Source organism: Lepisosteus platostomus, chromosome 10, assembly GCF_059453375.1.
Source record: "Lepisosteus platostomus isolate fLepPlt1 chromosome 10, fLepPlt1.hap1, whole genome shotgun sequence".
Classification (NCBI taxonomy): Eukaryota; Metazoa; Chordata; class Actinopteri; order Semionotiformes; family Lepisosteidae; genus Lepisosteus; species Lepisosteus platostomus.
This window is the reverse complement of record NC_142620.1, coordinates 54962867-54990400: the sequence shown is the minus strand read 5'-3', so window position 1 is coordinate 54990400 and position 27534 is coordinate 54962867. Positions and strand designations below refer to the sequence as shown.

General features: G+C 42.2%; 2 protein-coding genes across 5 annotated transcripts; both read left to right on the top strand.

The window, feature by feature from the left end:
* The first annotated feature begins 1213 nt into the window (after positions 1 to 1213).
* btk (Bruton tyrosine kinase) lies at positions 1214 to 24269 on the top strand. Of its 4 annotated transcripts, none has more exons than XM_088597441.1 (19): positions 1214 to 1342; positions 8050 to 8106; positions 9580 to 9747; positions 10090 to 10194; positions 14057 to 14138; positions 14515 to 14646; positions 15047 to 15108; positions 15665 to 15858; positions 17158 to 17220; positions 17594 to 17648; positions 18298 to 18377; positions 18918 to 19045; positions 19513 to 19587; positions 20251 to 20422; positions 21274 to 21490; positions 22039 to 22103; positions 22373 to 22488; positions 22977 to 23134; positions 23438 to 24269. In XM_088597441.1, exons 3-19 carry the CDS (start codon positions 9607 to 9609, stop codon positions 23513 to 23515), a joined length of 1923 nt encoding a protein of 640 aa, XP_088453567.1. In that variant the 5' UTR covers positions 1214 to 1342; positions 8050 to 8106; positions 9580 to 9606; the 3' UTR covers positions 23516 to 24269. The 4 variants fall into 4 exon arrangements, with proteins under 4 accessions (XP_088453567.1, XP_088453570.1, XP_088453568.1 ...); XM_088597442.1 differs by lacking the exon at positions 1214 to 1342 and adding an exon at positions 6245 to 6973; XM_088597443.1 differs by lacking the exon at positions 1214 to 1342 and adding an exon at positions 7095 to 7561.
* A 1148-nt stretch (positions 24270 to 25417) lies between these two features.
* On the top strand, positions 25418 to 27478 carry timm8a (translocase of inner mitochondrial membrane 8 homolog A (yeast)). The gene is made up of 2 exons (XM_088597452.1): positions 25418 to 25701; positions 26794 to 27478. The coding sequence occupies exons 1-2, from the start codon at positions 25591 to 25593 to the stop codon at positions 26953 to 26955; spliced, it is 273 nt and encodes a 90-aa protein (XP_088453578.1). The 5' UTR covers positions 25418 to 25590; the 3' UTR covers positions 26956 to 27478.
* Positions 27479 to 27534: the final 56 nt, after the last annotated feature.

The following is a 27534-nucleotide window of genomic DNA, read 5'->3' as shown; positions in this document are numbered from 1 at the left end:
GTCGTAGAAATTCCTTAGCCTCTTTGATGTTGTTGTCGGAAAGGATAATCTGTTTTTTGAGGGAGAAAATGGTAGAGAGCATTAGTTTCCTAGAAAATTGTTTTAGAAGTCTCTGAGTGTTACTCTGGGTGTTATCAGAGTCAAAAGAAAAGGTATTACATTTAAGGCGAAATCCTTTAGGGATGATATTATGTCGACGACATCTGTAAAGGAATAGAAGGTGGTTAGAAAGCCTGGTCTTGGAACAGATCGCTGTGAAGAGACGGAATGCTGGTTTAGTGAGAGAAGCGGGCAAGTGGCCCAGGGAGGAAGAGGAGGTATGACGAAGAGATCTAGAAAAAGATTTGGAGGAAGGCATAGTGGGTCGCAGCAGCTGTAGGAGGTAGTATCTTCAGACACTTCTTCAGACACACCTGAAGAAGGCTCCACGGCCGAAACGTTGTGTTTTCTTTCTTCTCTTTTTAGCATGGAATAAACCTGTTACTTGTTCCTTTGCAGCCTACGCATGCTGACGCAGCTCCCCACCTGAACTATTAAATATTAAGTACAGGCTTCCCTTTGAAGTCGTCTCCTGGCTACTCTCTCGCTTTTCTATGCCATTAAAAACAACAAACTTTAAAAAACCGACATGTATAAAAACACGTTTCTCTGCACTGGTGAAACCGGGGCAGGTGACAATCCCAAAAAAGATATTAAGTGAAGCAAGGAAATGTTTTTCAGTATTTTGAACTTTTGTGAAGAGTTAGGGTTAAAATCGGCTGTCCTGAGTTTGAGGTCTGGTGAGGACCCTGGTCTGCAGAAATTTTGTTCTCACTTATTCTCTTCACTGAAGACTTGTCCTTATAAGTTCTGAAGACTTCATTTAGATTTGATGTGATGGAGACAGAAAGACAGGCAGACAGACAAACAGACGATGCAGTGTCAGATGTAATACCTGAAGCAGTAGTAGTTATTCCTTTTCTCAAATCACTAAAAAGTTGCAAAGTCACTACAAGTCAGCATTCAAATTTCACCAGTATTGCTGCCTTCAGGGTTTTTTTTAAGGACATTAGATGCCAAAGAGGCAAAGAGGGGTTAAGGTACGACACAAATCACTAAATATGTAGTCTGTCCTCTCTCAACTGACTGAATATCTCAACAAAATGTGAACAAATATGAAAATAAGCAGGAAGCAAAAGGGGAACTAGGCAGACTTAGTTCCTATTTCAAGGGTGGGGCTTTGGTGTCTGCTGTCACAGCCTGAAGAGGAATTAGTGCTGAACAGCTGTGTTGCTGTGATCTGTCGGAGGGCAGCAGGCAGCAGGCAGCCCAGCTCCTGGCAGAGCTCTCCACAAGTGCAAAGGTAAGAGCTGTGTGCTGATGTTATCTGCTCTGTTAGCACTAGGGGTCTCTGTGCGGGGAGGGCAGGATTGCTGGAGGCCACCGGCTTCAGCTCTGGAGAAGGGAAAGAGTTTCACTCCTCCATCAGCAGGGGTGTGTCACAGGATGCTTCACATTCACAGGTCCTTGGTCCTTGTGGTGTCTGAAGGAGTGAAGGCTTAGCTTTCTTAAAATATGGATGTCTCTTTTTGTTTTATTCTGAAAAAGTAACTTCAACTTCAACTAAAGGGTTCTTAATATTAATATTTTAGGGATGCTATTTGCCTCTTGTGCTGGAGTATCTTAATCTTCCTTTCGGGCCAGCTTGGATACCTGGCCTTCCTTGGTCCTCTTAGTCCTGATTCTTTGCCTCAGGATAATGCTCTCTGAGAAAGCCAGCTGCTCTGTGATGTATTTTCATTTCTATTTTAACCTATGTTCTGGAATTTGCATTACTATTAATCAGAAATTGAACAGATTTTGCAGATGTATCAGGGGCCATCGGACTGCTGAGTTACTGACTTCAGAAGAGTAACTCTTGTGCTCTGACAGTCGGCCTAACGTTCGGGCTCCTGTACGTCTGTAGTTAAGGGGACATTGTATGCAGACACTGTGCAAGCAGGGTACAGTAAAATGGTTTTGCGATGCAAATGTGTTATTAACAGACGGAAAAACTGTAGGCACTACTCCACCCCCCCATATAAAAAGATCTGACATCCTGATCCAAACAATAGTCATTGTTCAAGCTGAAAATGACAGGCTGCATGAGCCGCCACCAGCTCAGCAGGGCTCATCCATCTGCTGTGAGCTTGAGGTAAAGAAGTGGTGAAGGCTTCAGAGCGGCTCTAGAGAATATATTTAACGCCTGCAGCATGGTTGGGGTTTCCTTTTAGAAATGTGTGATGAATGGTTACATTTTGGCATTAATAAAGCAAACACCAAATAAGATCAAGTTTCTGGTGCATTGCCATTTCAATGCAAAATGCAGAACGTTTCTTACTTTTTTTTTGGAAAGCAGACATGCTCGTTTTCTTAGAACATGCCAGGAAATTGATTTATGCAACCAGACTCTAAACGGGAAATTCTGCTCCTTGCCTGACTACCAGTGTACTTGTGGCTTGTCTCTTTATCTTTTCTCAGCTGTGAGATACAGAGGGAAATGACTCTAGTCCTTGGCTAATGTAGACAGTACAGGACACCATTACAACTCTTACAAAACTATAGAATTGCTGTAAAAATTAACTTTAGCCTTCTGTCTATATATTTTTTCATCTCATTTGTTTGTGCCTATCAACACAGAAAGCAGCACAGACTAAAGCTCTCTTATCCTATCTTGTGAGCTGCAGAAACTTGTCTGTTTCCCTGCATTTTCAGACCTGTACCTTAATTGACAGACTCTCTTCCCACACTTTAATCCCACTCTGTGGCAGAATATGTGATTTCAGAAACTGCGACATTCCATTTTAGAAAGTAAAATGGTTGGTTCAATGTGCAGTTTTAGTGTTGTTATCTAATTTCTGTCTGATGTATCCTGACCAGCAAAGAGACCACAACATCTACTGTATCACATACCATCAGCTAGAAAAGGCTGGCGGTTCTGTATTTATAAAGCAGTTTCATAACATTTATATGAAAAAGAAAAGTTTTTACTGGTAGAATTATCGGATTTTATTTGTAAATATTCAAAAAAGTTAGATTTGGAGATGGCCTTTAAGGAAGAATATCTTTCATATTTTGCACATAGAAAATAACATTTCAATATAGAAAATAATTTTAAAAAGTACTGTGTGTGCATACCCTCCCTTAAACAGCACGGTGTACATAATAAAATAATTATATTATGTTGAATTTTAGTAATTAACTATGAATTTACATGTTAAATGTTTTAATAAAGTCAGTAAATGTATTCAAATGATACAGATTTTCAAACATGTTTTTAATAACAATATTTTTAATAATAAGTATAATGGGTTTTTTTATTAACCTATTTAGGAGAAATTCTAAATTAGAAGTGTTCGGTCATAATTCCACACAATAGCCTCACTTTATTGGCTCTTTAGCCAAGCACAGATACCTGTGGATCCTGGTGCCCTGAGCAGGGTTGTGCTCAATGGATGACATACTGTACTGCAGCTCCAGGTCTGTAGGAATAACCACATTATTTTATTATTCTTTATTTATCTGCCTTATTTATCTTAGTAAATAAGATATAAAAGAAATAAGCTTCTTTAGTATCACCTTAGGTCATCTAAAAAATGTAGAAGTATAATAACTGAAACTGCTGATAATTTGATTAAAGATGCAAATATCATTGCACTCATTGACCAAACAATTTGACCATGATAAGCTGAATAACGTCCTCTTGTATAGAAACTTTCTCTGGCTAAGTACACTGCCATCAGGCCTGGTTTTCACTGAGATAATCTGTTCTTTTAATGTGATAATATTATAATATTATGTAGCACTGCTAGGCATTGGTAAATTGTTCTTTTCTTAAAAAAAGCCATGAAGTCGTGTTTATTGTGCATTCATATCAAAATACGCTCCAAATGTTATCTGCACTGATGCTTTTTAAGTAGGACAGTTCCCTACAAAATAATCAGCTTATTTAAAATGCTTTTGCAAATCATATAATGCCAGAAAGTTTAGAAAAGGTGCCATTACAGTCTGTGTTGGTTTTAATCTCTCTGCTTGGTCCATCCTATGCTACCAGCTTCAAAATGTGATTTAAAACTATGAGCACTATTTATCTAAAGTGATGCAAGTGATCGCATATACCCATATATGAAGAAGCTAGCAGGCTGTGGAAGCAAATGAGATGTTGTTCTGTGAATAATTTGCTGTTCTTATAATCTACGTCTTGAAGTAACATCTTTTGAAATACTTTCGTTATTTGTGAAAGAGAGCAACAGCAACCTATTCACGATTTGTCTTTATAAAGAAAATAAAGTACCATGAGCAGCAGAGGACAGTGTAAATGAGGAACTGCTTCTTTTTACAAAACAACAAAACAAAAATAAAAGGAGTAGTACTTAACATTTGTTTACTTCTTTCATCATTTTACCAAATTTTTGTGTACCAAAATCTCTCATGTTTAAAAAATGATTTAAGAATAACACAACCGAATAGTGACCGTTGGGCCACGTGTTGGTGACTTTTATGCGCACGTGCTTCGATTAGGCAGGCAGAGCCCGAGAGTGACAAAATTCATTTGTAATCTGTGGAGTTACCCTCCGTAATATCTCCTGAAATACTGTACATCTTTATAGAGCCTTTCACATGTATCAAGCTGGAAATTACTCCCTCAAATCAACAATACAGGATGTACAATTTGCATTTTCAGATACCTGGGAGCCTAACAGATTAACAATTGTTTTAATAGGTAGCAGAAACAATATTTTTTTTTGGATTTGCATAGTATGTTTGTTTTTATTAATGAGACACAGCAGCTATCACCTTAAACACACTCTTTCCTTATTTTAATCTTCGCTGCATCAGGAAACTCGCAAAAAGCTAGAAATTCCTTTTAGTTACTTTTTCCAATGAACTTTCTTAGAGAAAAGGAACATGAAGGAACTGAACACTGTTGAATCATCCCTTCATTGTACCATTCTGCATATAAACCAAGAGATTCAACACATCTCCTCACTGGTGTCAGAAATAAAGACACATTCATTGTGTCTTTCTCACATTCTGTAAGGCTAAATCCCCAGGCAAGCTACTAACCTCTGTTCTGTCTTTACGTGTCAATTGTCTTATGGAAGACAACAGAAACACAACACAAAATCATTACTTAGGGCTTCACCATGGGTTCAAACAGTGCTGATCAAATTAGAAAATGATACAGTGGACAAGGGCAGGACATCCTATTTATTTACTTCTGGATAAGCATGGTACGTTCTCTCTAGAAGAAAACAACCTTGCGGCAGATTTTTTTAAATATTGTTTCCTCTTTTATAAAAAAAGATCATTATACAGTATATTACTGCAGAGTCGGTGGAGTAGGCATTCTTCCCTGAATATGAACAAAATCAATTCAATGGAAGAGACCACGTCTGATGAGTGTCAGCATGTTTTGCACACACTGAGCTGTACACAGCTACATGACTACATGACTACAACATCTGAAACATTTCTGTCTCAGTCTGCAAAGTGAAATGCTAAGAGCTTTGCAGATAAGATCCCCGCACTGCTGGTTCTAATCTCAAATTTGAGTTTTTTTATATTTATATTAGCATCTCAGGGTTCCTAGGTCCTTTCACAGTATTCTGTATAAACAGTATTTTCAGGATAGATTTAATCTAGAACCACAGTAAGATAAAATTTCTGTAATTCTCACGTAATCCCAATAAAAATGATGTAGGTTCTTGCCTGCTATTGATGCATTTCTTAAAACAATCTATCAATCCACTGAGTGTGAGACCACTATAGTCCAAACTGTATTTCACAGAGAGAGGCCAAAGCCTGGAAACATCACTCATGTAAAGAGACAACGTTTGTGGAGGACTAACCACACAGAGGACATCTTCTGCCTGGTGTAAAATCAATAGACAATAAATAGGCCAGCCACTGATATGAGCAGTCCATTAAGCCCAGGCTGCAAAGTATAAAGTGGCATAAATGCAGCAATAAAAAAAAAATTAGACTCAAATGTCACTATACAGTGTGCGTCCGGTGGGCCGCGTGCCCTGCGTTACTCGCTGTTGTTATGATTGCTAATTGACTAGAAGCACCCTTGCCGCTTCTATTATTGCCAGGAAGTCTGCGGGGGAAGCAGGTCCTCATCACAGCCCCACGAGCCTGATTACAGGTGGAAGAAGACCCTGCTCACTACCGCAGCGCCAGCGGGACAGTGGACAGTGTGTCGGTCAGAACGATCTCCCAGTTCGTGTAGAGAAGAATGGAGAATAGCCTCAGCCCACATGCCTGTCAATGGACATACTGTACCTACGATATACTTAAGACGCACGTGGCTTTCACGCCAGCTCTGGAGCTCATACTGGGTACTAGAAGCCCCCCTTGTGTCTATCTCTAAGATGTGGCAAACCCCATAACGTGGTGTGGAGCTACTCTGCTTGAAGGGCGGTAGAGGATCTTAAAAACAGTGCTGCTACACTTTCTTTCAGAAGGGATTCCTAAAGGTGAAGTTTGGTAACCTGTCAAATAACATGCCAGAACTCGGGATAAGAGACTGCAGAAAGGAAGTCTAAAATCAAGGATGGCAGAAACTGGTTCTTCAATTCAGCAGCGGTTTGTGAGCTGGGACCTTCGTTCCAGACAAAAGCTGACATTGCTGCTGGATAAGGGCAGCATGGTCCCCAAGCTGTACATGTGTTTTTCTTTAATGACAGAGGGGGAAAATACTGCATAGTTCACGTCTCTGCCTACAGCAGGGCAGCAACAAAAAACAACAACAAAAAGCTAAGAACGCAAAACACTTTGTATCAGCAGTTTAGTGTGTGACTAGTGTGAAGAGCAGGTGATAATCAGCAACTGAAGAGGCAGGAAATGGTTAGAGGGGTTTAAAATAGGCGTCTCAGCAGCCCTGACAGCCATGGCCTCTTTAGAGAGAAAGACGAGCAGATCTTCATTCTCGCAGCTGTAATGTGGAAAGGTAAGGATGCTCCACTGGGTTTCCCGAGCAGCTCCAGCTGGAGGAGCAAGACTGCCATGCTGACGAGGAGGAGGGGTGAGGGCTGGGAGTGATTGGTGTCGATGGAGATGCACTGCGCACCAGTCTTGCATCACTTGACTTCACAGCGATAATGCAGCGAAGACTGAGAAGTGTTACACTGCAACAAAACCTCACTCGTTCTAATTCTAGGCACAGACTGCAGACTTTTTCCCCAATACTCTTGGTGTCTTTTATTTTTATTTCATACAAGATCATTTATACATGCAACAACAGCCAGTCGAGCTCTTTTTAAAGTCTATAGGAGAGTTAGATACATATTCCTTGATTACTTTATTAGTATGACAGATGTGTGCTAGGTGGTCCTGTTGTAACAAAGAACTGCAAGTGTGGGGGTTAACCTAGCCTGCATTGTCATGAAAAATAAGTGCAAACCTTGTTTTGTTTTTTGGGCTCTTTTGTTCAGCAAAGTTTGCATATGGCTTTGACAGTTTCACCACGCACAAGGTGCTTACTGTAAATGGTCAGACTGTAGGTGTTTTACAAATGCAAATGAATTCGCCATTCAAGGTAAGTTTATTTGGTTGTTTTGTTTAATGGTTTGAAAATGGTTCTTGTAAATAGTGGATGTGTTGTATTATACAAGAGCCTCTGACTGGTTTATTTATGTGCCCAAAATAATTATTAAGCTGTTCATGAATGTTGGGAAGTAGCCAACTGTTACTTTCTACAAAGCAATGTGAAAAAGAATATTTAAACTTTCTGTGTGCCAGGAAAATATATGCAAAAATGTCTGAAAAAAAACACATTTATATTCAAATAATAAGGATGGCACATGGAATCTTTATCAATTCACATGAGCGGTTTAGATGTTGAAATTTAGAATGTTGTTCACTAGTTACATTCAAGTTACAGTATTTACAACACATGTTAAGCCCAGGAAGCTTTATCTAAGGGGAAACTTCTATGAGGAAATGTTTTCAAAAAGGACATTATTTGCATTATAAGAGGCACATGCAAATTCTATTATATTTATACACAGATATCTTTCATTTCAGTTTCATTCAGAGAATTTCCCAGATGTATTGCCTTTCCTGAAAGCCCATCACCAGCAGGTAAGTCATGTTACAGCAACATAAGAATGTTTCTTGAAGGAAACCAGGGTTTGAACTTCAACAGGATGGCTGGATAGCTTCTTCCAGACTCCCACGGCACTTTGTGTAAAGATTACAATCTTGTAATCTTGTGTATTGGTTAAATGCACTCTTACTGATCTCTTCTGGTTCAACAGGCTTTACTGTTGATTCCAAAGAAACCCATTGGGTTGACTTTATGAGTGTCTGAGAATTGTGAATACTTTAATCAGGTCTCCTCATAATGTGCTGACAGGTTGAATGACTAGTCCATAGGATGTAATGGGTTAAAACATACTGTACATGAGAGAAGGTCTATATTAGAGGTAACACATTTCACCATCTCTGAACTGATCTAACAGCTTTAAGATGCTAGTGTGAAAGTTGCAACTGTGCTGGGTGGGTGTGACTAATGAGAGAGTGTGTGTGATCCCATGGAGACATGCCAAGGCCTATAGCAGGTTTACTGTAGGTGGAAGTCACCAGGTCTTTAATAAAATAAAATATGCAATAAGGTGCTCAACACAATAGCACAACACAGAGAGTACTACAAATGTATTGGCTAGCATTATAAAATCTGCAAGACATATTTCCTTTTTACTAAATGATAGAAGAAGATGGTCAAATGAAATGCATAATTAATAAGGTTGCATGCTGAAAGGGCCTTCTCTCTTCACAATGGTCACATAAGGGAAGGCTGAGATACTATGTTTGTGCTACACTGATGTGCAGTATACAGTAAGTCTCTCAGACACTGAAAGTCTGCTCAAGCCAGGAAGCTAATTTTGCACACCAACAATTGCAGGAGACCTGTGCTATTAATGACTAGACTTGAAGTACTGCACGTCCTTTCTGAATCATCTAATCTGTGTGAAGGTGCAAATAATAATATTAATTAATACACATTGTATGAACTTAGGGGCAATATCAGCCTTGACATTTGGAAAAAAATGTCTGATAGGAAAAATGTACTTATACACCCACGCTGAGCCATAGTTATTTTATGATACTGTAGAGAATGCAGCTGTACTTTCTGGATGTTTATCTTAAGTGGATGGCTCTTGCCTCCCTGGTTTGCTCTTAGAAGGTCCTGCTGCGCTGCTTGGTCATGCACATAGAGGGTGATGTGCAAAATACCTTAATGCTCAATGGTATCATTTTGCATTTCCAATGGTCACTCTCAAACAAGTTTTACCACCATTGCTTAGAGTCATTTCTGTCAGCATCGTGTATGTCGAATTACGTGAAGAGAGTCACTGCAGCCAGCATGCTATCGATTTAAAACAACCAGTGCAGGACTCTTGTGCAGGGATCACAGTGAGATGGTCCTGTTTGAGATGGTCCAGACCCTGTTTGAAAAGGCCATGTTGCATATCCAGCATATGGGCTCGGTCCTCTGCGGAGAAACTGATTCTTTGTCTTGCAAAGTGAAGGACTGCTGTCCTGTTGTTTCAGGTAGACCCTCAGCTGTAGGATTAGACCATGTCAGAAAACATCCTGGAAGAGATTTTTGTAAAACGCTCCCAGCAGAAGAAGAAAACCTCACCGCTGAACTACAAGGAAAGGCTCTTTATTCTGACGAATGACAAGATAAGCTACTATGACTATGATTTTGATAAAGGGGTATGTAAAGCGCTCACCACAGCAGATTGTATAAACCCAGAGGAGGCAGGGGGATCCATCATCAGGATGAATGTCTTGGCTTTTTCGATGCTTGATGTTTACTTGCTGTATGAGCTTGCTAGCTGTGTCCTCTGGTTCGTGTTTCACTGTTGATTCTGAAGGGCTTTCTCAGTGTGCCTGACAATTTTGACTACTTGAGTCAGGCTCCTTCATAGTGTGCCGACAGGATGAATGAACCATCCAGAGAACACGATGCCTGACAGTACGGCAGTGCTGCTGCGGTAAATTATAGTCGCTGCAGCTCACCTGTCGCCGTAATCTGATGGTGTGTTTTCCACTCAGAAAAGGAAGAGTTTGAAAGGCTGCGTGGAGGTTGAGAAGATCAAATGTGTAGAGACGGTGCTTCCAGAGGAGAACGCTCCTGCAGACCGGCTCTTCCCATTCCAGGTACACAGCAGGAATGGCAGCCTAGCTCCCATCAGCCCCTGCAGCCATTTTCCCAAACATGCTACCCCCACAGGACAGCTGCCCCTGCTACACAGCTGCCCCCACACCACGCCTACCCCTGCTACACAGCTGCCCCCACCCCACACCACACCTACCCCTGCTACACATCTGCCCCCACACCACACCTACCCCTGCTACACATCTGCCCCCACACCACACCTACCCCTGCTACACAGCTGCCCCCACCCCACACCACACCTACCCCTGCTACACATCTGCCCCCACACCACACCTACCCCTGCTACACAGACACCTCCACATTACACCCAAACTGTTCAGCAGCTCATCCCTAATAGGGAAGCAGCACAACAAAGCAGAGAAGCGTCACTTCAGTCTTTTAGTTCTTTTCAATTCAGTGGTTTCTCTTGGAAATGTACATGTTTTTTATTATGCAGTAAAAAAAGGACGCGCTCCTCTGTGTCATGTTATGAGCTGTGCTCCTCCCCTCTCCCTCCATGTGTCAGTCCCTCGATTTGGAGGCTGTTGAGTCAGTTTCTCTTCCTCATTTAGTTAAACTCTTCCACCTCTGGCCCCTTCGGAGACTCATGGCATGTTCAGAAGGCAACAGTGATGAAGCAGCTCATGACCTTAAGCCCAGACCCACATCTCCCACTCGGCCTGCACACAACAACTTAACAATAAGCCTGTTGTTGTTTTGTAGATTTGATTTTTTTTTAATCTACTACTATCTAATCTAGGTTTCTTACGTTTTATAAAAAACACATGCAATGCACATGTGCACTTCTTGCAGAATGAGCTGATCTCAGTACCATTCTGTGGAAAGCTGCCCATCTGGAGAATGGGTTTTGTGCAGTGACACCAGGAGGAGAATGAGGAAACACTAAAACAAAGCGAGTCATCTTCCTCCTGACTCTGCAAACCCTTCCTGTTTGTGCTTGTGCTCAGCCTTTCGTCTGCAAGATTTGATTTGGTTGGTTGTATCAGATTCAGTAACCTTTTTCTAAATACTACTTATAGAGTATTTGTGCACACTGTGATGCAGTGTTATTATAGTAAATGTTTCTTTAAATTATTGTTTTACTGTAAAAAAACTGCCATCCATCCATTTTCATTCGCCGCTGTTTCCAGGACAGTGTTGTCCTGTCAAGCAACAGGTCCAAAGCAGGGTACACCATGGATGGGAAGCCAGTCAGTTGCAGGGCACACACCTACACAGGCAGGCACACACTCAGAACAGGTACAGTTTTTTACAGAAGCCAATTAATCTATAGTATCAGCAGGGGAAAATCTGGGAGAAAAACAAGTGTCTGGAGGAAAACCAAGCGAACACAGGGAGAACATACAAACTCCATGCAGGCAGCACCCCAGGAATTGAGCCCAGGGCCCCAGTGCCACGAGGCTGCAATGCTGACCACTGCGCCAGCTGTATGCAAAAAATGGAAAATTTCCACAACAAATGTTTCAAGTTCTGCCTTCTCCAAGGGTTAAAGTTTTTTCATTGAGTCATTTCATTAAATTCATTGAGTTTTTTTCCATTTATATATATATATTGGCACCATATCATGAAAGTAAAAATATTTCACTGTATGAAATTAAACATAGTGTCTTTTTCTTTAGAACGTCAAAATCTGTGTGTTTCTGCTACAATATCTAGCATGTACTGTTGTAGCATATTTCACCCACATCCTTCGTTACCACGAGTAGGCCACAATATGCATAATCCCTGCTTAACATTACTGGCATCTTCTTTATTGTGAGCTAAGCATTGCTCATGGTTTCACTTTGAGTACTCTTTCCTATTTTAACAGAAAGGCCAGTGGTAGATATACTGTAGGGCCCACTTTGTGATCCAATATTAAAAACAGCCGATGTGAAGGCTGCAAACTAATTAAGCCCTCCAGCTTGCTAATTAGTCGCTCAACATGTACAGACTGAGAAAGAAAATAGGAGAAGTGAGACTGGCTCCCTTTTTATTTTAGACTTGGCTGGGCTTCATGCTACAAGAGTTCCGCAGGTGTCAAAAACCGAAACAGAACTATCTGTCATGCCGCCTGGCTGGAGCCTGTAAATTAGCTTTCAGTTTCAGGACTAAGCATTGCTAATTATCGCAGCTAGATTATATGACAGTCTCATCTGCAATTAAATTTTAAAATGAGACCTGTCAAACTCAGACATGGCTGCGCTTCTCTGAAGGGCAGTTTCAGTGCCTCGTTTTGATGTTTTTGGACAGCAGTAACATTCAGCAGTTTTCTGGCGCGGTTTTGAAACACCAGGCCACACAGGGGGGAGACTTCCACTTCTTACAGCACGGTCACTCACCACATAAGGAACAGCGCTGGCTGTTACAAAAGAACACAAGAAGAGTTTGGAACAAGAGGAGGCCACTCTGCCCACTCCGCGCATGTGCTCGTTAGCAGATGAATGATTCAGGATCTCATCCAGCCATTTCCTGAAAGACGTCAGGGCATCAGCTTCAGAAGCCTGCCTGGGATGGTTAGGATCTCGCTCTTCCGACAATATGAAGCTGGCGGAGTGTTAATCAGCAACCGAGCTGCTCTTGTAGAACATCCTTATCTTGACTATTTGCTTGCGACAACAGGCGGTCTCACAGCAAACCACCTTCGATAAAGACAACAAAAAAATAATTTCCGACAGATTTTGTCAAGGGCTCTGAAACAGAAGCTCTATTTACAGTGCAGGGGAAGTGAAACACAGTTAATATAAAATACATAGCAGCAACCCTCAACTTTAATATCAATGCCCTAGAGGTATTTGAGTTTAACACTTTGTTAGGGCAACATTAACAGACATGTACTATCACCCAACAGATACCAAAAAATAAACACAAAGATACAAATTTCACCATCATTTTCTCAAACATGGGTACTTACATTGGTTTGACTTTGAGTGATGGTTTATCGGCATCTGATAACTGTGCAGAGTGAAAATAAAAAAAACATTATATTTATGCTGTGTCACCCAGGGGCTGGCTTGTTGACGTGTGACAGCAGATACATGAGTGTCACCTTTTCTTTTATATCCACCTTCCTCCTACTAGCAGACAGACACACTGACCCATGCTGGCTCTGAGTATCCTAGGGCAAAGGGCAAAGGGCAAAGGGCAAAGGGGCTGTTTTCCTCGGCTTTCCTAGCAATATTAACATCACTGTGGTCTGCACACTGACAGGTTCTGTCTCTGGAGCTCGAACAACCATTTGGCCAGGGCATCAGCTTCAACAACATGGCTGGATTACATGTTCCAGAGTACACTTCCACTTGTGTCCTCAGATTTGTGTTTCACTGCTCATTCTGGAGAAGTAGAGCGAGATGATTTTGCCTTCGAGCATTTTGTATACTGGTATCAGGTTCTCTCGTAGACTTTTCTGATCAAAAGTAAAAAGGTTCAGTTCCTTCAGCCTGTCGGTGTAGCTCATTCCCTTAAGCCCCCGAATGTGTCTGGTTGCTCTTCTCTGGGCTGATTCCAGAACAGCAATATCTCCTCTATAACATGATGACCAAAGTTGCAGTCAACATTCTAAATGAGGCTTTATTAGTGTGTTGTACAATTCTAACATATTATATCACGCAAGACCTCTTCACATTTCCTTTAATTTCAGAAACTCGCAGCGGTAGAGCAGCCAGTCTCACCGATTACCATATTAACATTCAAATATACTGTTTCCTTCCTGGCTGTTCATTGCTTCCTTTTTTATGCTGAACTTGGGAAAGTTTTGTAGTTTTTGAGAAGTTACAAAGCAATGAGGAGATTCATTCAGTTCATTCAGTGGCATGAACAGGAGTCCACTCTGTAACCAGCAAGTCTGTTGCTTCTTCTTTGCAGATCATCTATGACGAAGGGCCTCTGTACATTTTTGCAAAAAACGAAGACATTCGAAGACAGTGGATCCACAAGCTGAAGCATGGTAAATGGCGAGTTTACAGACCATTAGATCAATGGCCTAGGGCATATATACACAAGCTGACACTAGACCACTATTTCCCAGCACTCATCACCCGACACCCCCTCCAGCATCCTCAGATTTCTATTAATGTTCCACATCGGACAGCTTCAAGTCTATGCATTAGAAAATAGTATGCAGTAAACACCCCTTCATGTAAAGACATATCATTGACCTGTGCTGGTAAAAGACAGCAACAGTAATTGCAAAAACCCTGAAACTGAAAACAGAAAACAGCCACAGCTCATTTATGAACGTGCTCCTCCCCCAGGCGTCATAAAACAAGAGCACATTGATCCACTGATTCAAGAGGCACTTCTTCCATTTTGTGTTTTCGCAGTGGTCAGGTTCAACAAAGACCTTGCACAGAAGTACCACCCCTGCTTCTGGGCGGACGGCATCTGGCTGTGCTGTCAGCAAGAGGTCAAGCAGGCCCTGGGGTGCCGCGTTATAGAGACCACTAAGAATGGAGGTCAGTACAACCCGACTACACAGGAAACAACCCAGGGTTACCCAATCTGATGACCGCAGGTCATCATTTAGTAAACCACTGGTTACTTACAGTACAATACAGCTAAACAGCCTTAACCTTCAGTAAAGCACAGAAAGTGGAGAGTGGTTGTGTGTTGTCTTGTTGAGAAACCAATGTATCTCTTGGGTACCACTTACCCAGCTTGAAACAACAATAATAAATCCATTTAAATAGATTCACAGTTTGGACCTTACAGCTGCCCCAAGTGCTAAGAAAAGCAGAAGACCAAAGAAGTGGTGTGTGTAATATAAAAGGAAAAACAGTGGTAGATGCCTTACAGGCTGCTGAAAACTATCACATGTCTTCATGTCATCTACCACCTTGCCCACATTCCTTCCAGGATTCAAAGGATCTCGACGGAAATCCCGGAAGCCACTGCCTCCTACACCTGTGGAAAGGGAGGTAATGTCCTCAGTGTTGTTTTATTTCCAAAACCACAAGCGCGGTAGCTGATTCTAAGGATGAGGCACCATTTTGACCTCACTTGGCATGCATGTCCATTTCAATGTGTTTCTAAAATGAGCAAGGAAAGAAAAATGCATTGGTTAAAGAGTAAGTGCATTCACCAGACCTGACATAATATCGATATTTATTTAATTCCACCGTTTCTTCTGCCAGAGAATTCAAGTACTTGAACCAAAATGTGCATTCAAGGTTTTACTGAATAAAACATGAGTGACTGAAACACTAGGACAAAGCAAAGTGGAAACTAACGAGGAGCCCTCGCTTGTGCAACAAGCACAGTTAGGCATCACTGAGCCCTGTTTCTTCTGCAGAGGGAGCTTTCTTCACACTGACTGGGTAAAACTCACTCTCTCTGTGCTCTTGACAACAGAGTAGGTTTAGCTTTCAGTGAGGTGTGGATGCCGCGCTAGGACACAGCCCAAACTTAGAAACGGTCTCGGGCCTTCAAGACCTCAATGGCTGCTATGTTCTCTCCCTCCCTCCCCGGGGAAAGGTCTCCAGGCCTCTCCCCCCACAGCCGCCCCCCCAGCCCCAGCCCCCGCCCCCCGAACCGACCTGCCTGACGGTGGTGGCGGAGTACGATTACACACCCATGACCGAGCAGGACCTGCAGCTGCGGAAGAACGAGGAGTACACCATTCTGGACAGGAGCGACACACACTGGTGGAGAGCGAGGGACAAATACGGGTAGGAGGAAGGGCAGGATGGTTGCACTGTGGGCAGGCGGCACATGTGCCCTGACCACAGGAAGGGCAAGCTGGGGAGGGGGGGGACAGGGCTCCTGGGAAGGCATGAGTTTCATCTGCAGATATGCAATGCCACCAAAACCATTCATCTGACGCTAATAAGAGATGGAAGAACAGAATTTATTCTCAGCTTTTGGATTTTATTTGATCAGCCATGACATGCCCTTTGACCTGCAGGAAGACACAGATGACAGAAGAGATAATAAACCACAGGCAGAGGGAGCAGTTATGGTTGGGGGGAGGCACAGGAACAGGCAGAGCGATGACAGGGTTCTTTCAGGAGGGTGAAAAGTTGTAACAAGACGCCAACAAACTAAGATTAAAACTCAGTAATTAGAAGCTCCCAACTGGGAGTTAGAAAATCTTGTGTTCAGCTAAAATGTTTCACTGTTTTAAACTTTAAAGACAATTGGTCTCTGTTTAATATGCACCCGTTTCATATTAGTGTTGAATTTCCAACCAGTGACTTGTAAAACCACATGCTGCCTTGGAAAAAAAAAACATTTTGGAATGAACCGTTGTTTGAATCCTAAAAAAGGAGACAGGTTTGAATTAAACGCTGTTTAAAAGCAGTTTATGAATCAAGCTTTTAGTAATGTGGCCAAGGGGAAAAAACTCAATTAGCAAATACAGTAGTGGTGGCAGCTGGAGGAAGAGTAATTAGGACATGGTACTGGGCTTCGCTCTTGCAGAGATAATGTCGAATCCCCTCAATCACCAGAGGACACTTACACTGCTTTCTCAATGCACGAATGAACTGGTCTTCACAGTCAATTAACATGAAGATAGGAAAGCCCTAAAGGAGCATCATGAAATTATGGTTGTAGCAGTTGTTCTCCTCTTAAAAAGAACATAGAAAAAAATTGAATCAGGGACAGAACAATTTCAAACTTGATATTGATATTAACTCACTGTATAGTACCAACTCCACTTATAAGGCTTTCAAATGTCAGACTGGCCAGACTCTAAAGGTGGAGCTACAGTACATTGTTCGTCTAAACATGGAAGAACACTGCTGCAATTTCTATGCTTCTTTTTTGCAAAGATGAAAATATTTATAGTTTTAAAAATATTTAATGTCTTAATTTTTCAGCTGTAACATATCAATAAGGACATCATTTGCTTGAGGACACCGTCACTTAAAAAGAGACATCCCTTATCTGCATAACAGGAGAGGTATAGTCTCTGCTGGTGTAATGACAATAATTTTCATTTTTTTCCTTCTGTTTTCTCTCAACAGAAAAGAAGGCTACCTACCCAGCAACTATGTGATTGAAGCTGGGAATGAGCTTGAAAGGTTTGAGTAAGTAAGACGTCTCTGACACAGACACGCACATACTCCCACCAGGGCCAAGAAAACCGGAGCACCTGGAGGAAACCCATGTGAACATGGGGAGAACATGCAAACTCCACACAGACAGCACTCCAGCCCTGCAAGGCAGCAACGCTGACCACTGCGCAACCATGCCACCCTGTTGGTAGACATTCTGATTATTATTCAAACCTAAAGTTAAAAAAACAAAGGGAAGACAGTGTTGAATCCTCACACATGGGGATTCCTGCCGCGGTGGTTAACTGCTCGATGGGCTGGTGGAAGGGTATTCCCTATGGCTCAGAGGAACCACAGTGTGGGCAACAGCGAGGGGCTCATGTGTTTTCATCTGCCTGATTTCCAGCTGGTACTGCAAGAACACGAACCGCAGCCAGGCGGAGAACCTTCTGAAGGCAGAGGTTAGTGCTGACACAGGTGGAGACTTGTCTCCTTCTGCATTCAAAGCCATGCAATATGAGCATTCAGAGCCTTCTGTTACCACACTGCACCGGTTGTAGAAGGATCCATGAAAGTCAACAACTTATAAATTATAGTGATATATTTTAAATGATACAAATTAAATTAAAATGGAAAATTATAGTGATATATGACATCTTATCAAAGTTCATATACAGGTACCTAATTTTAATTTTGTAATTTTGTGTTCAAATATATGATTTTTGCACAAAATAAAATACTAATAAAAGTGTAAAATTGATTTTAAGAAGGTCTTTTAATGAGGTTGATTATCATTTTACAACAGATGTTAAAAATACTCTATTTATACGAGTGCATTCAATAGGAATATGTGGTCTTCTCCTGCATAATTTCCAGAAGGCAGCAAGAAGCCAAGAGCTCCAGATCCCTAAGCAATATTCTAAGAGTCAGACACAAAGACCGTAGGTGTTGGAATGAGACTATTTAATTCAATATGTGATTGAATCAGAAAATCATGCAACTGCTGGTCACCACACAGTTCAATGTTTGTAAGAACAGCTCAGATTTAAGACAAAAAGAGCAACAAAAGTGAAAGCAAACATCTGTCTGTTTTGCCTTGTCTTTTCATAGAATAAGGACGGAGGCTTTTTGGTGCGAGACTCTAGTAAAGCTGGAAAATACACTGTCTCTGTGTTCACAAAATGTCCAGGGTAAGTCAAGGAAGGTTACTCTTTTATTAAGCACATTAATTAATTAGCTGTATGAGGAGACACATTTTTGGGCATTCAAGGTTTTAGCTTTCAGTAGGGCTGTGCAGTTCAGTATATAGAGTGTATACAGTATATAGAATAGGTGTCATTTATATCTCTGTATAAAACCATAAATAGAGGGGATGTAACAAGAGGAATACACAATGCTTAGTTAGCACATTTTGCATCACTAAAACCTAACCAAGGCAGAAGCAGCTTAAGTCAGACAGATGTAAGCACACAGATACACAGGATAAAAAGCCTTTTCACTGGACCCAGGACAGAGTTCAGAAGCAAGAGCAGAACATGATTCATCTAAGGAAAAGAGATGGAAATATATTACATGCCAAACCCATGACTTGTTTACTGGTCTATAACCAGAGCACATAGTCTGAAGAAGTCTGAAACTAACTGCTTTAAGCCTTAATCTGCTCCCTTCCACACTGCTGTCAACTCCCAGTTCACTGGTACCTGCTGAAATGTGGACTTTTGTTTCCCCAGGGACGCCTCCGGAAGCTGCAGGCACTACAACATCTGCACAACAGCGTCAGGCCAGTTTTACCTGGCAGAAAAACACAACTTCAACACCATCCCAGAGCTCATCAACTACCACCAGCACAACGCTGCAGGTGCACCACTGGGGGCGCCTGGGGTCCTTCCCTTTAGAACTGGGGGTCCTCAGCTCACCAGGAAGTAGCGCTTTTGAAGAAAGAAAGCTCATAGCCCCTTTGTCAAGCACATGGTGACGTTACCTGAAACCCCACAGAAGGGGCCAGTTTTGTATTTACGAAGAAAGGAAGCTGATGGCACGGGTGCACTCAGTATTCACATAATGACATAATAACACATAATGATCCCATGTTTCACAATAAGAGACTTATTTGGGCCTGTCTGAAGGGGTAGGGCAACAGGGACTATTTGTCATAACAAAAATTATATTATGAAACTCCTATAGGACTCCTCTTATTCTGTGATTCTCTGACCATTACATTTCCCCATCAACAAGGGCAATCAAAATTGAAAAAACTCCTGAAAATGAGCCCAGTTGAGAATCACAGCTGATGTCGTTGTTCTGTCTTGTGTGCGGTTTCCCCAGGCATGGTGAGCAGACTGAAGCATGTAGTTTCTGCTCGAGCTCACAGCGCTCCCTCCACCGCGGGGCTGGGATACGGTGAGCATGATCTCCGCACTCCGCAAACCCCTACGACATGACAGGACACGATTTTCAGAAGGCTGTTGATGAGGTTCCTCACGATAGTTCCTCACTAATTCTCTAAATGGACTTGCTTCAGACAGGACACGGAGAGTAAAGAATGCTCAAGCTGAGCTGATGTAATCACTGGAGTACCTCAGGGATCTGTTTTAGGACCACTGCTCTTCCAAATCGATATCAATGATCTAGATTCCGGTACAGTTAGTAAACTAGTTCAGTCTGCAGATGATCCCAAATTAGGAGGATTAGCAAACACTACAGGCACAGTCAAAGAAAAAAAGTAATAAGAATCTATTATTTTCATTTTGTAATGTCTTTGGAGAGGAAATAAAAAAGAAGACAGAACATGATAGTGCTGAGTGTTGTAGTATATATAGTTGAAAACGTTAACTTAAATGAAGACATTAAGATACCACCATACTTATTTTTCTCTGGTGAGAAAACAACAGAAAGAAGGAGACACATTGTACTTTTAGGAAATATTTTTAAGTGGCAGAATGAAAAGACGCTGGACTTTGTGACTGCCTCAGTGAAAAAGTCATGTGGCACCGTCACTAACAGCTGGTTGGCCCGGATGTCACACTCCCAGCCTCACTGCTGTGGCCCTTGCGTTTGCTACAGGGATCTGGGAGATTGACCCTCGTCACCTGACCTTCATCAAGGAGCTGGGCAATGGGCAGTTCGGGGTGGTCAAGTACGGGAAATGGCAAGGCCAGCATGATGTGGCCATTAAGATGATCAAGGAAGGTTCCATGTCTGAGGATGATTTCATCGAAGAAGCCAAAATCATGATGTAAGTGTGCACCTCCACTGAGATTACAACAGACTAGAGGCTCCTGACTTGTTGATCCTGGAAAGACACATTCTAAAAGCTATCTTTTGTCCAGCAATAACAAATAGATAAAGCCACTGTTTTTGTTAAAAAGCCAGTTTTTAATAGTTTAACAGTAAAAAAACAGATAACTAATTATTTCTACATTAACTACGGTTGGAAATACAAAGCATTAAAATACTAGAGGTTATTATCAAATAGCACAGGGGATTTTAAAAGCTCACTTTTGGGGAAGTTACTGTGTGTTCATGTTTTTTGTAATGGCACAAATGAAGATACGATCACAATGGAGTTTAGTGCCATTACTGTATTTTTCCTCTGTGTCTTTAACAAGCATGTAGGTCCTGTTCTCGGCTTCATTGTTTCTCACACAGTAAAACAATACTGAGAGAATTTCCTGTTCATGAGCACCTGCCGGAAGAGCACTCTGCTGGGCATGTGGGAAAGTAGAGTTCCTTCTGCAACTCTACTGTACAGAAATTCTCCCTGTACAGAAAAGGTGCACTGTTCCTCTCCGAAGGGGGCTGCATTGTGAGAGCACCACTGTGTTAGTGCTGCAATATAAAGTGCATAACAAAAGCAATAAAACTCCAACATTTTGCACATCCTGGTGAAAGTCTGCTAGTATCTCCTGTGTCCTATTCTCGATTATGTAAATATGTTACCAAGGCAATGCTTTCCATTTTGCATGTTATGTTACCAACACATGCTGTTGTTGTGAAGGCCTGATAAGAAAAAGATCATGTGTTCAGCGCTGAGAGCTCTTGAAAAATGTAATGGGTTTTAGACTTGCCTCCTCTGTGCTGACCTAGGAAGCTTCGACACCAAAATCTGGTGCAGCTGTATGGCGTCTGCACCAAGCAGAGACCCATCTACATTGTGACGGAGTTCCTCGCCAATGGCTGCCTGCTCAGCTACCTCCGCGAGATCCTCAAGTTGCCCAACCAGGTGCAGCTCATGGAGATGTGCAAAGACGTCACCGAAGGAATGGCCTACCTGGAGTCCCAGCAGTTCATCCACAGGGACCTGGTCAGGACTGGCTCTGTCCTCTTTTCTGATAGCAGACTCCCTCACACAGTTCTTGCACACAGTTTTATGTCAATGTAAACTACAATGTGTCATATTTTTATCCCAGTGTCTCAGCGTTTCTGGTAACATAAGTACAATTTACAGCTTTCATATTTTTACTAAATCTAGCTTCGTTTCAGCCGAAATTCTCCACTGCATTATAGCTCATAATAATAACAACTGCATAATGGCTCTTTGACCCTGAGTTTGTTCCAGCCTGTGTGGGTTTAAATGTTCTCACTGTGCTCGTGTTTGTTTCACTGGGGTGTTCGTTTTCCTCCAAGAGACGTGCAGTTTGGCTGGAACTGGAGTGTTCTGAGTGTTTCCTGCAATGGACTTCAGTACCCTCCAGGGTCTCGTCTTGCCTTGTGCTCTTGTGCTCTGGGCTCCTGGCTGTCATGCCCTGAACAGGAGTAATTTGACTGTCCAATAATGGAATGATGAAAAAATGGGGGAAGCTCCGAAGATGAGGCTTTTATTGACATCTTCATTTCATTTGTTTGTCTCAGGCTGCCAGAAATTGTCTGGTGGATAGTAACGGGACAGTCAAGGTCACCGATTTTGGACTGTCAAGGTAAGGAGATCTGACACCGCTAATCAATACCGATTTCCGAGCTGCACTAGTGCAGCCCTTCTCACAGCCTTAAGCAGTTCGATGCCTGAGGGCTTTGCCTATTGAGCTTAATTGAACGCAAGGAAGCATAACTGAGTGAACTGCAGAGTCTAATTAACACGTTCCGGAGTGAAAAGTAAAAAGCCTCATCTCCTGAAGATTCTCATGCTGGGATAATCCAAGCCCGTCTGAAGCTACTGTTGATCCCACTGTGTCCCCGCCTCTCCCAGGTACGTCCTGGACGACGAGTACACCAGCTCCTCCAGCAAGTTCCCTGTGCGCTGGTGCCCCCCTGAGGTCCTTCTGTACTGCAAGTTCAGCAGCAAGTCCGACATCTGGGCCTTCGGTCAGTCTTCACCCCCCGCGCTCTCGTCTCCGTCTGTCTGAAGACCACCATAGTCCTCACCGAACAGACACAGGACACGCTTTCAGTTCTCTTATTTAGGGGAAAGGGAGGATGGAAATACTACATTTCTCCACATCGCAGTTTCGATTTTAGATAGATAGATAAGACTTTATTGATTCCGAAGGGAAATTGATGTGTTACAGCACTCCAGCCCAAGACAAGCAAAAAAAAACAGACATCAGAATAGACAAAAAATTACAATGCATACAGCAATACAAAATAAATACAAAATAAAATAAATACATAGGTGTGTGCAAAATGTGCTCATAGTCACTGTAAAAACAATAAAATATGTGCAAAGTGTGCATAGGTATATACAGATTGAGTGTCCAAAAAAGTGTCCAAAAATATTTTGAATGTTGTTGTTTTAGTAATTGTTTGTCTTTTGTTATTGATTCTCAAAGCCCTTTTTCTGTGTACTTAAACAGGGGTCCTGATGTGGGAGATCTATACTCTAGGGAAGATGCCCTATGAACGCCTCAACAATACAGAAATTGTGGAACAGGTGTCAGGGGGGGTGCGGCTCTATCGCCCCCAGCTGGCCAATGAAAGGGTTTACAGCATCATGTCTAGCTGCTGGCATGAGGTGAGGTTAATAAATGTACATACGATCAGCGTCGTGTACAGTTAGTGTCAAAAAGTAATCCATTTAATTTACAACTTGTGTAAGGGATTGATTTCTGAAATCAATAAGAGCTTGAGAAAACTTGGGGCGTTTTTAAATTGCTCCGTTGTCTTTATCATTGCACTGGCGCTCCATCTAGTGGCCACTTTGGTGCAATTAACACCAAAACCCAATTATTTGTGACCGTCTCCAACTAAATTGATTCATTGTGCCTACCTTTTTCCGTTTTACATGAATAATTTTGTTATGTTATTTTTTTTTTAGAAACCAGAGGAGAGACCATCATTTCAGGGACTTCTTTTATATATTCAGGAAATTCTATATGAGCTTCAGGAGCTTTGAATATGTTATTTTTTTCTGGAGTACTTCCTTTTAGATCCTGCGCGCTGTTAAAATACAATAAAACAATCTTCAACAGAGCGAAGACAGATTTCTGAAAGTTGGTTCCAGTAACAGACCACAGAAACGTGTCTAAGTACAATGAATTTACAGTCATGTTAATAATTAACAAAAGTCCTGAAATGTCAGAGAACCCAAACAATGTGAAGAAAACTTTGAATTACAGTACATTATTCGGGCACCTTTAGGAAGTTTGCAGGCGAACAAGTGTGTGGCAAACCTGTTTGGGAACCTGTTTTCTTCTGCTCCGAATCCTGAGAGAAAGCTAATTTGTACAATTTGCAGCCACCAACATTATGTGCATCTTTTTGTTGTAAGAACACTTATAAAATTGTTCAGCCACAGTTCCTTTTTCATGTTTACGTCGTGACATTAAAAAGGATACAGAGTGTTGATAGTGCTAATTGATCAGGGTAAAAGCACAAAGCCTTGTGTTGTTGCTGTTGAATAATGCGATTCAAATGCCACGCATGTCTATTTCTCCCACTGTCACCTTCAAAAGGATACAGCATGCTCCTAATTGCCTCAGGACAGGGGTTTCAGCTCTAGGGAGTCCTGTGTCTGCTGGGTTTCACTTAGATGTCTTAATCGGACCCTTTTCTTGAAGTGGCTGAAAAGCTTCTAAAATCCAATGGAATTCAGCTTTAGATGTTAAATGTGCTCTAAAAATTATTATATAAATAAATTATTTGAGTTATGTGTGGGGTTTTATTTCCTTCAGGTGTTAACTTGGTTGCTCTGAGTTAAGATATCTTGTGCAAACAGAACCATGTTTTAAGCAAAGCACTTCATTAATAACTGCAATGAGTTACTATGAATTTTAAATCTATTAGTCTATTATGTGTATTAGCCTATATAGTTCAGGTGGGTAGCTGCGTCAGCATGCTCAGGCTGCAAAGGAACAAGTAATACTGTAGGTCCATTCCATGCTGAAAAGGGAAGTAAGAAAACACAACATTTCAGCCTTGGAGCCTTCTTCAGGTGTGTGTATTAGCCTATATTATAATAATATATTATAATGATATTATTAAGTGTAATAAATAAAATATATTAGTATATTAATTATATTAGTTTCAACAAGGAGACTATACTGTTAAAAGGTGCCATCCTTTAGATGAGACATAAAACCAAGATCCTGACTCTCTGTGGTCATTAAAAATCTGTGGCATCTCTTGCAATGAGCAGGGGTGTTACCCTGGCGTCCTAGCCAAATTTCCCCCTGGCCTTTTTTACCAATCATGGCTCTTTTCTCCACATTACTGAGAGCTGGTGTTTGGGAAGTGGGCTGGCGCACTCTGGATGCTGTCACGTCATGCAGGTGGGTGCTGCACATTGGCAGTGGTGGAAGAGAGTCCCCATTACCTGTAAAGTGCAGTGGAGTGTCCAGAAAAGCACTATATAAGTATAAGGAATTATTATTATTAAAAACAGACCATGTTCAATAAAGTACAGTTAATTCACACTGCTGTGCTGAACAACTGGAGTGTACCAGCACTAAAACATCGTGCTGGTAACCTTTAAATAAATGAAGACTTTAAACTTTGAATCCTCTTAGCCTTTTAAAAAATAACCATATTTACTAGTCAATGAGGAACTGCACACTGGCCGAACAGTATTTGTGTGCTTGATGAAAAAATTGCACTTAATGCGGTAACTAGCGCCTTTGTTAAGGCACGAATGGGTCCAAAATAACACCTACACAAAGTAGAGCTCATTGCATCATCTCCGAGATGTTCTATGACCCTAGAAAGGGCAATAATCCCGATTCTCTTGAAGTGCACTCTCGCAACTAGCAGGAGATCAGCCAAGGCGTGTGCTTCCCCGCAAACTCTTCCCCTACGTCCCTTCCGCTTCCTGTGAGCGGCCCCGCTTGCTCATGCACACACGTGAAGGTCAGGAACCGCGATCGCTGAGCGCCTGGGCAAGTTATCCGTCTTGCGTCTGGGACGTGAGCGGGTCATTACAGTTTATTTTAATTCGCAACAGAAGCTAAAAGTGAGGAATCCGTCGAGTGTGAAATGGAAGGACAAGGAGTGACGGCGGACCCTCAGCTCCAGCAGTTCATTGAAGTGGAGTCTCAGAAACAGAGGTTTCAGCAGCTAGTTCACCAGATGACAGAAGTGTGCTGGGTAGGTCGATGTGGAGCGATACTATGTCATAATTGTACCTTTTGTTTTTTTACAAGAAAATGCAAAGTCCCCTTACGCAAGGGAAACTTTAGCTCGCGTGCCTTATTGAAACACGGCGTTTATTTTTTGTTCAACAAAAACCGGAGTAGTCGATACACGTCTCTTGTTCCGAGTTCTTAGGATTTTATAGAACCAGATCTAATGAATGAACAACGATCCATAAACACACAAATAATAACGCATAGTTATATATATGTATTCCTTCTCCTTCTGAGAAGAAATAAAGACTGTAAACATTTTCTTCGTCCGTTTTCTTGAACGGATTAACTCGGTTGAAGCCGAAAAGTCGTTTCGACAAGCTTGTGATCACGTTTGCTTTAACTGGACCTATATCCCGCGGAGATGAGGCTAGTTTAACTATGAAGTTCAACTAACCCTTTACTTTTCATTTTACAGCCAGTGGAGAAAAAGACATAAACTGTATTAGACGTAGCCTGGCTTTAGATTTGGTCCTAAAACGTCTGATGCTAGTATCTTATTACGTTGCTACTGCTGCTTAGCCTGATGTGTGAGGATCTCAGAAACAGACAGGCCGGGCCTGCTCAATACCGGGAGACCTTCAGGGAAGACCAGGTGTGTCTTTACGTTGTGTTCTTTGCAGTATGGTGACCAGGGACACTGCACCGTATAAAGTATTGCGCTACAGGTAAGCGGCCAGACTGTCGCTACAGATCCCAGGGCACTGTGGACGAAAGTAGGGTGCTCACCCCCCAGTGTCCTGGCGACGGTCCACTCTGGATGTGATCGGTCTGGTCTTCCTCCATTTTCCTCGCGGGCTGGTGCAGCAGGTTCTCGCTCCTCCAGCTGATGGCTGAAGTGGGTCCCCCGCCACATGTGGGACCCTTCGGGCTGAAAAGCACAGGGTGGACACAGCAGTTCCCGATTTACTGCAAGGGTGAAAGCCCAGGAAGAGCACCGGGTGTTCAGCCACGTTTGTCACGAGCCGTCACTGAGCTGTCACGAGCGATGCGGGCCTTCAGTGCACAGCAGCGGTGTAGAATTCAATGCTCCTTCTTGATTTCCCATTTACAGGACAAGTGCATGGATAAGCCGGGGCCGAAGCTGGACTCCAGAACAGAGACGTGCTTTGTGAACTGTGTAGAGCGCTTCATCGACACCAGCCAGTTTATCCTGAACAGACTGGAGCAGACCCAGAGGGGCAAGGTGTCCCTCTCGGAGAGCATGTCTGACTGAGCCACGCGGGGGCACGGAGCCGGGCCTGAGCACAGCGCCGCAGACATGGGGGTGCACCCGCGAGGGACTGACGGGGCAGGCCAGGGGTGCGAAGACCGTACAAATGCCCCTGGACTGCTGGCACCCCCTGCCATGTTGTTTTATCCCAAGGGCTGATTCTGACACCTCCCTCATCTCCCCGGGTTCTAGGAGTCATTAGTGAAAGATTTCAGTTTCGTAAGACTACGGAGTTGCCTTTAATTTGAAATCCCCAAAATGTTTACTACATGCAGAGTAAACCTGTTCAATGTATGTAAGTGAAAGGTAAAACCACCTCTGGTTATCTAAAGGTTGTATTGTGTGCATGGATGAAAACGATGATGAAAAGTATGTTAACTGTTGGTGGCTCAGTCCATTCAAAGCTTTAAAGTGTTTAAATTGAATTTTAGTGCGAACATTCGACAGCGGGAAGCTCTCAAAATACACCTACAGTGTGACATTGTTTGCCCTGTTTCCATTTCAAATATAGAAAACTGAAATCGTACTGCTTGAAGTCAGTTTTTTTAGTTTTTTAAGTAACATTCTTGCTGAATTCCTTGT

Coding starts and splice junctions, on each gene's coding strand:
- btk (XM_088597441.1), top strand. CDS start 9,607: ATGTCAGAAAACATCCTGGAAGAGATTTTTGTAAAACGCTCCCAGCAG. Junction 17,649..18,297: donor AGAACCTTCTGAAGGCAGAG/GTTAGTGCTGAC, acceptor GTCTTTTCATAG/AATAAGGACGGAGGCTTTTT. Junction 19,046..19,512: donor CCACCAGCACAACGCTGCAG/GTGCACCACTGG, acceptor CGGTTTCCCCAG/GCATGGTGAGCAGACTGAAG.
- timm8a (XM_088597452.1), top strand. CDS start 25,591: ATGGAAGGACAAGGAGTGACGGCGGACCCTCAGCTCCAGCAGTTCATT. Junction 25,702..26,793: donor AGATGACAGAAGTGTGCTGG/GTAGGTCGATGT, acceptor TCCCATTTACAG/GACAAGTGCATGGATAAGCC.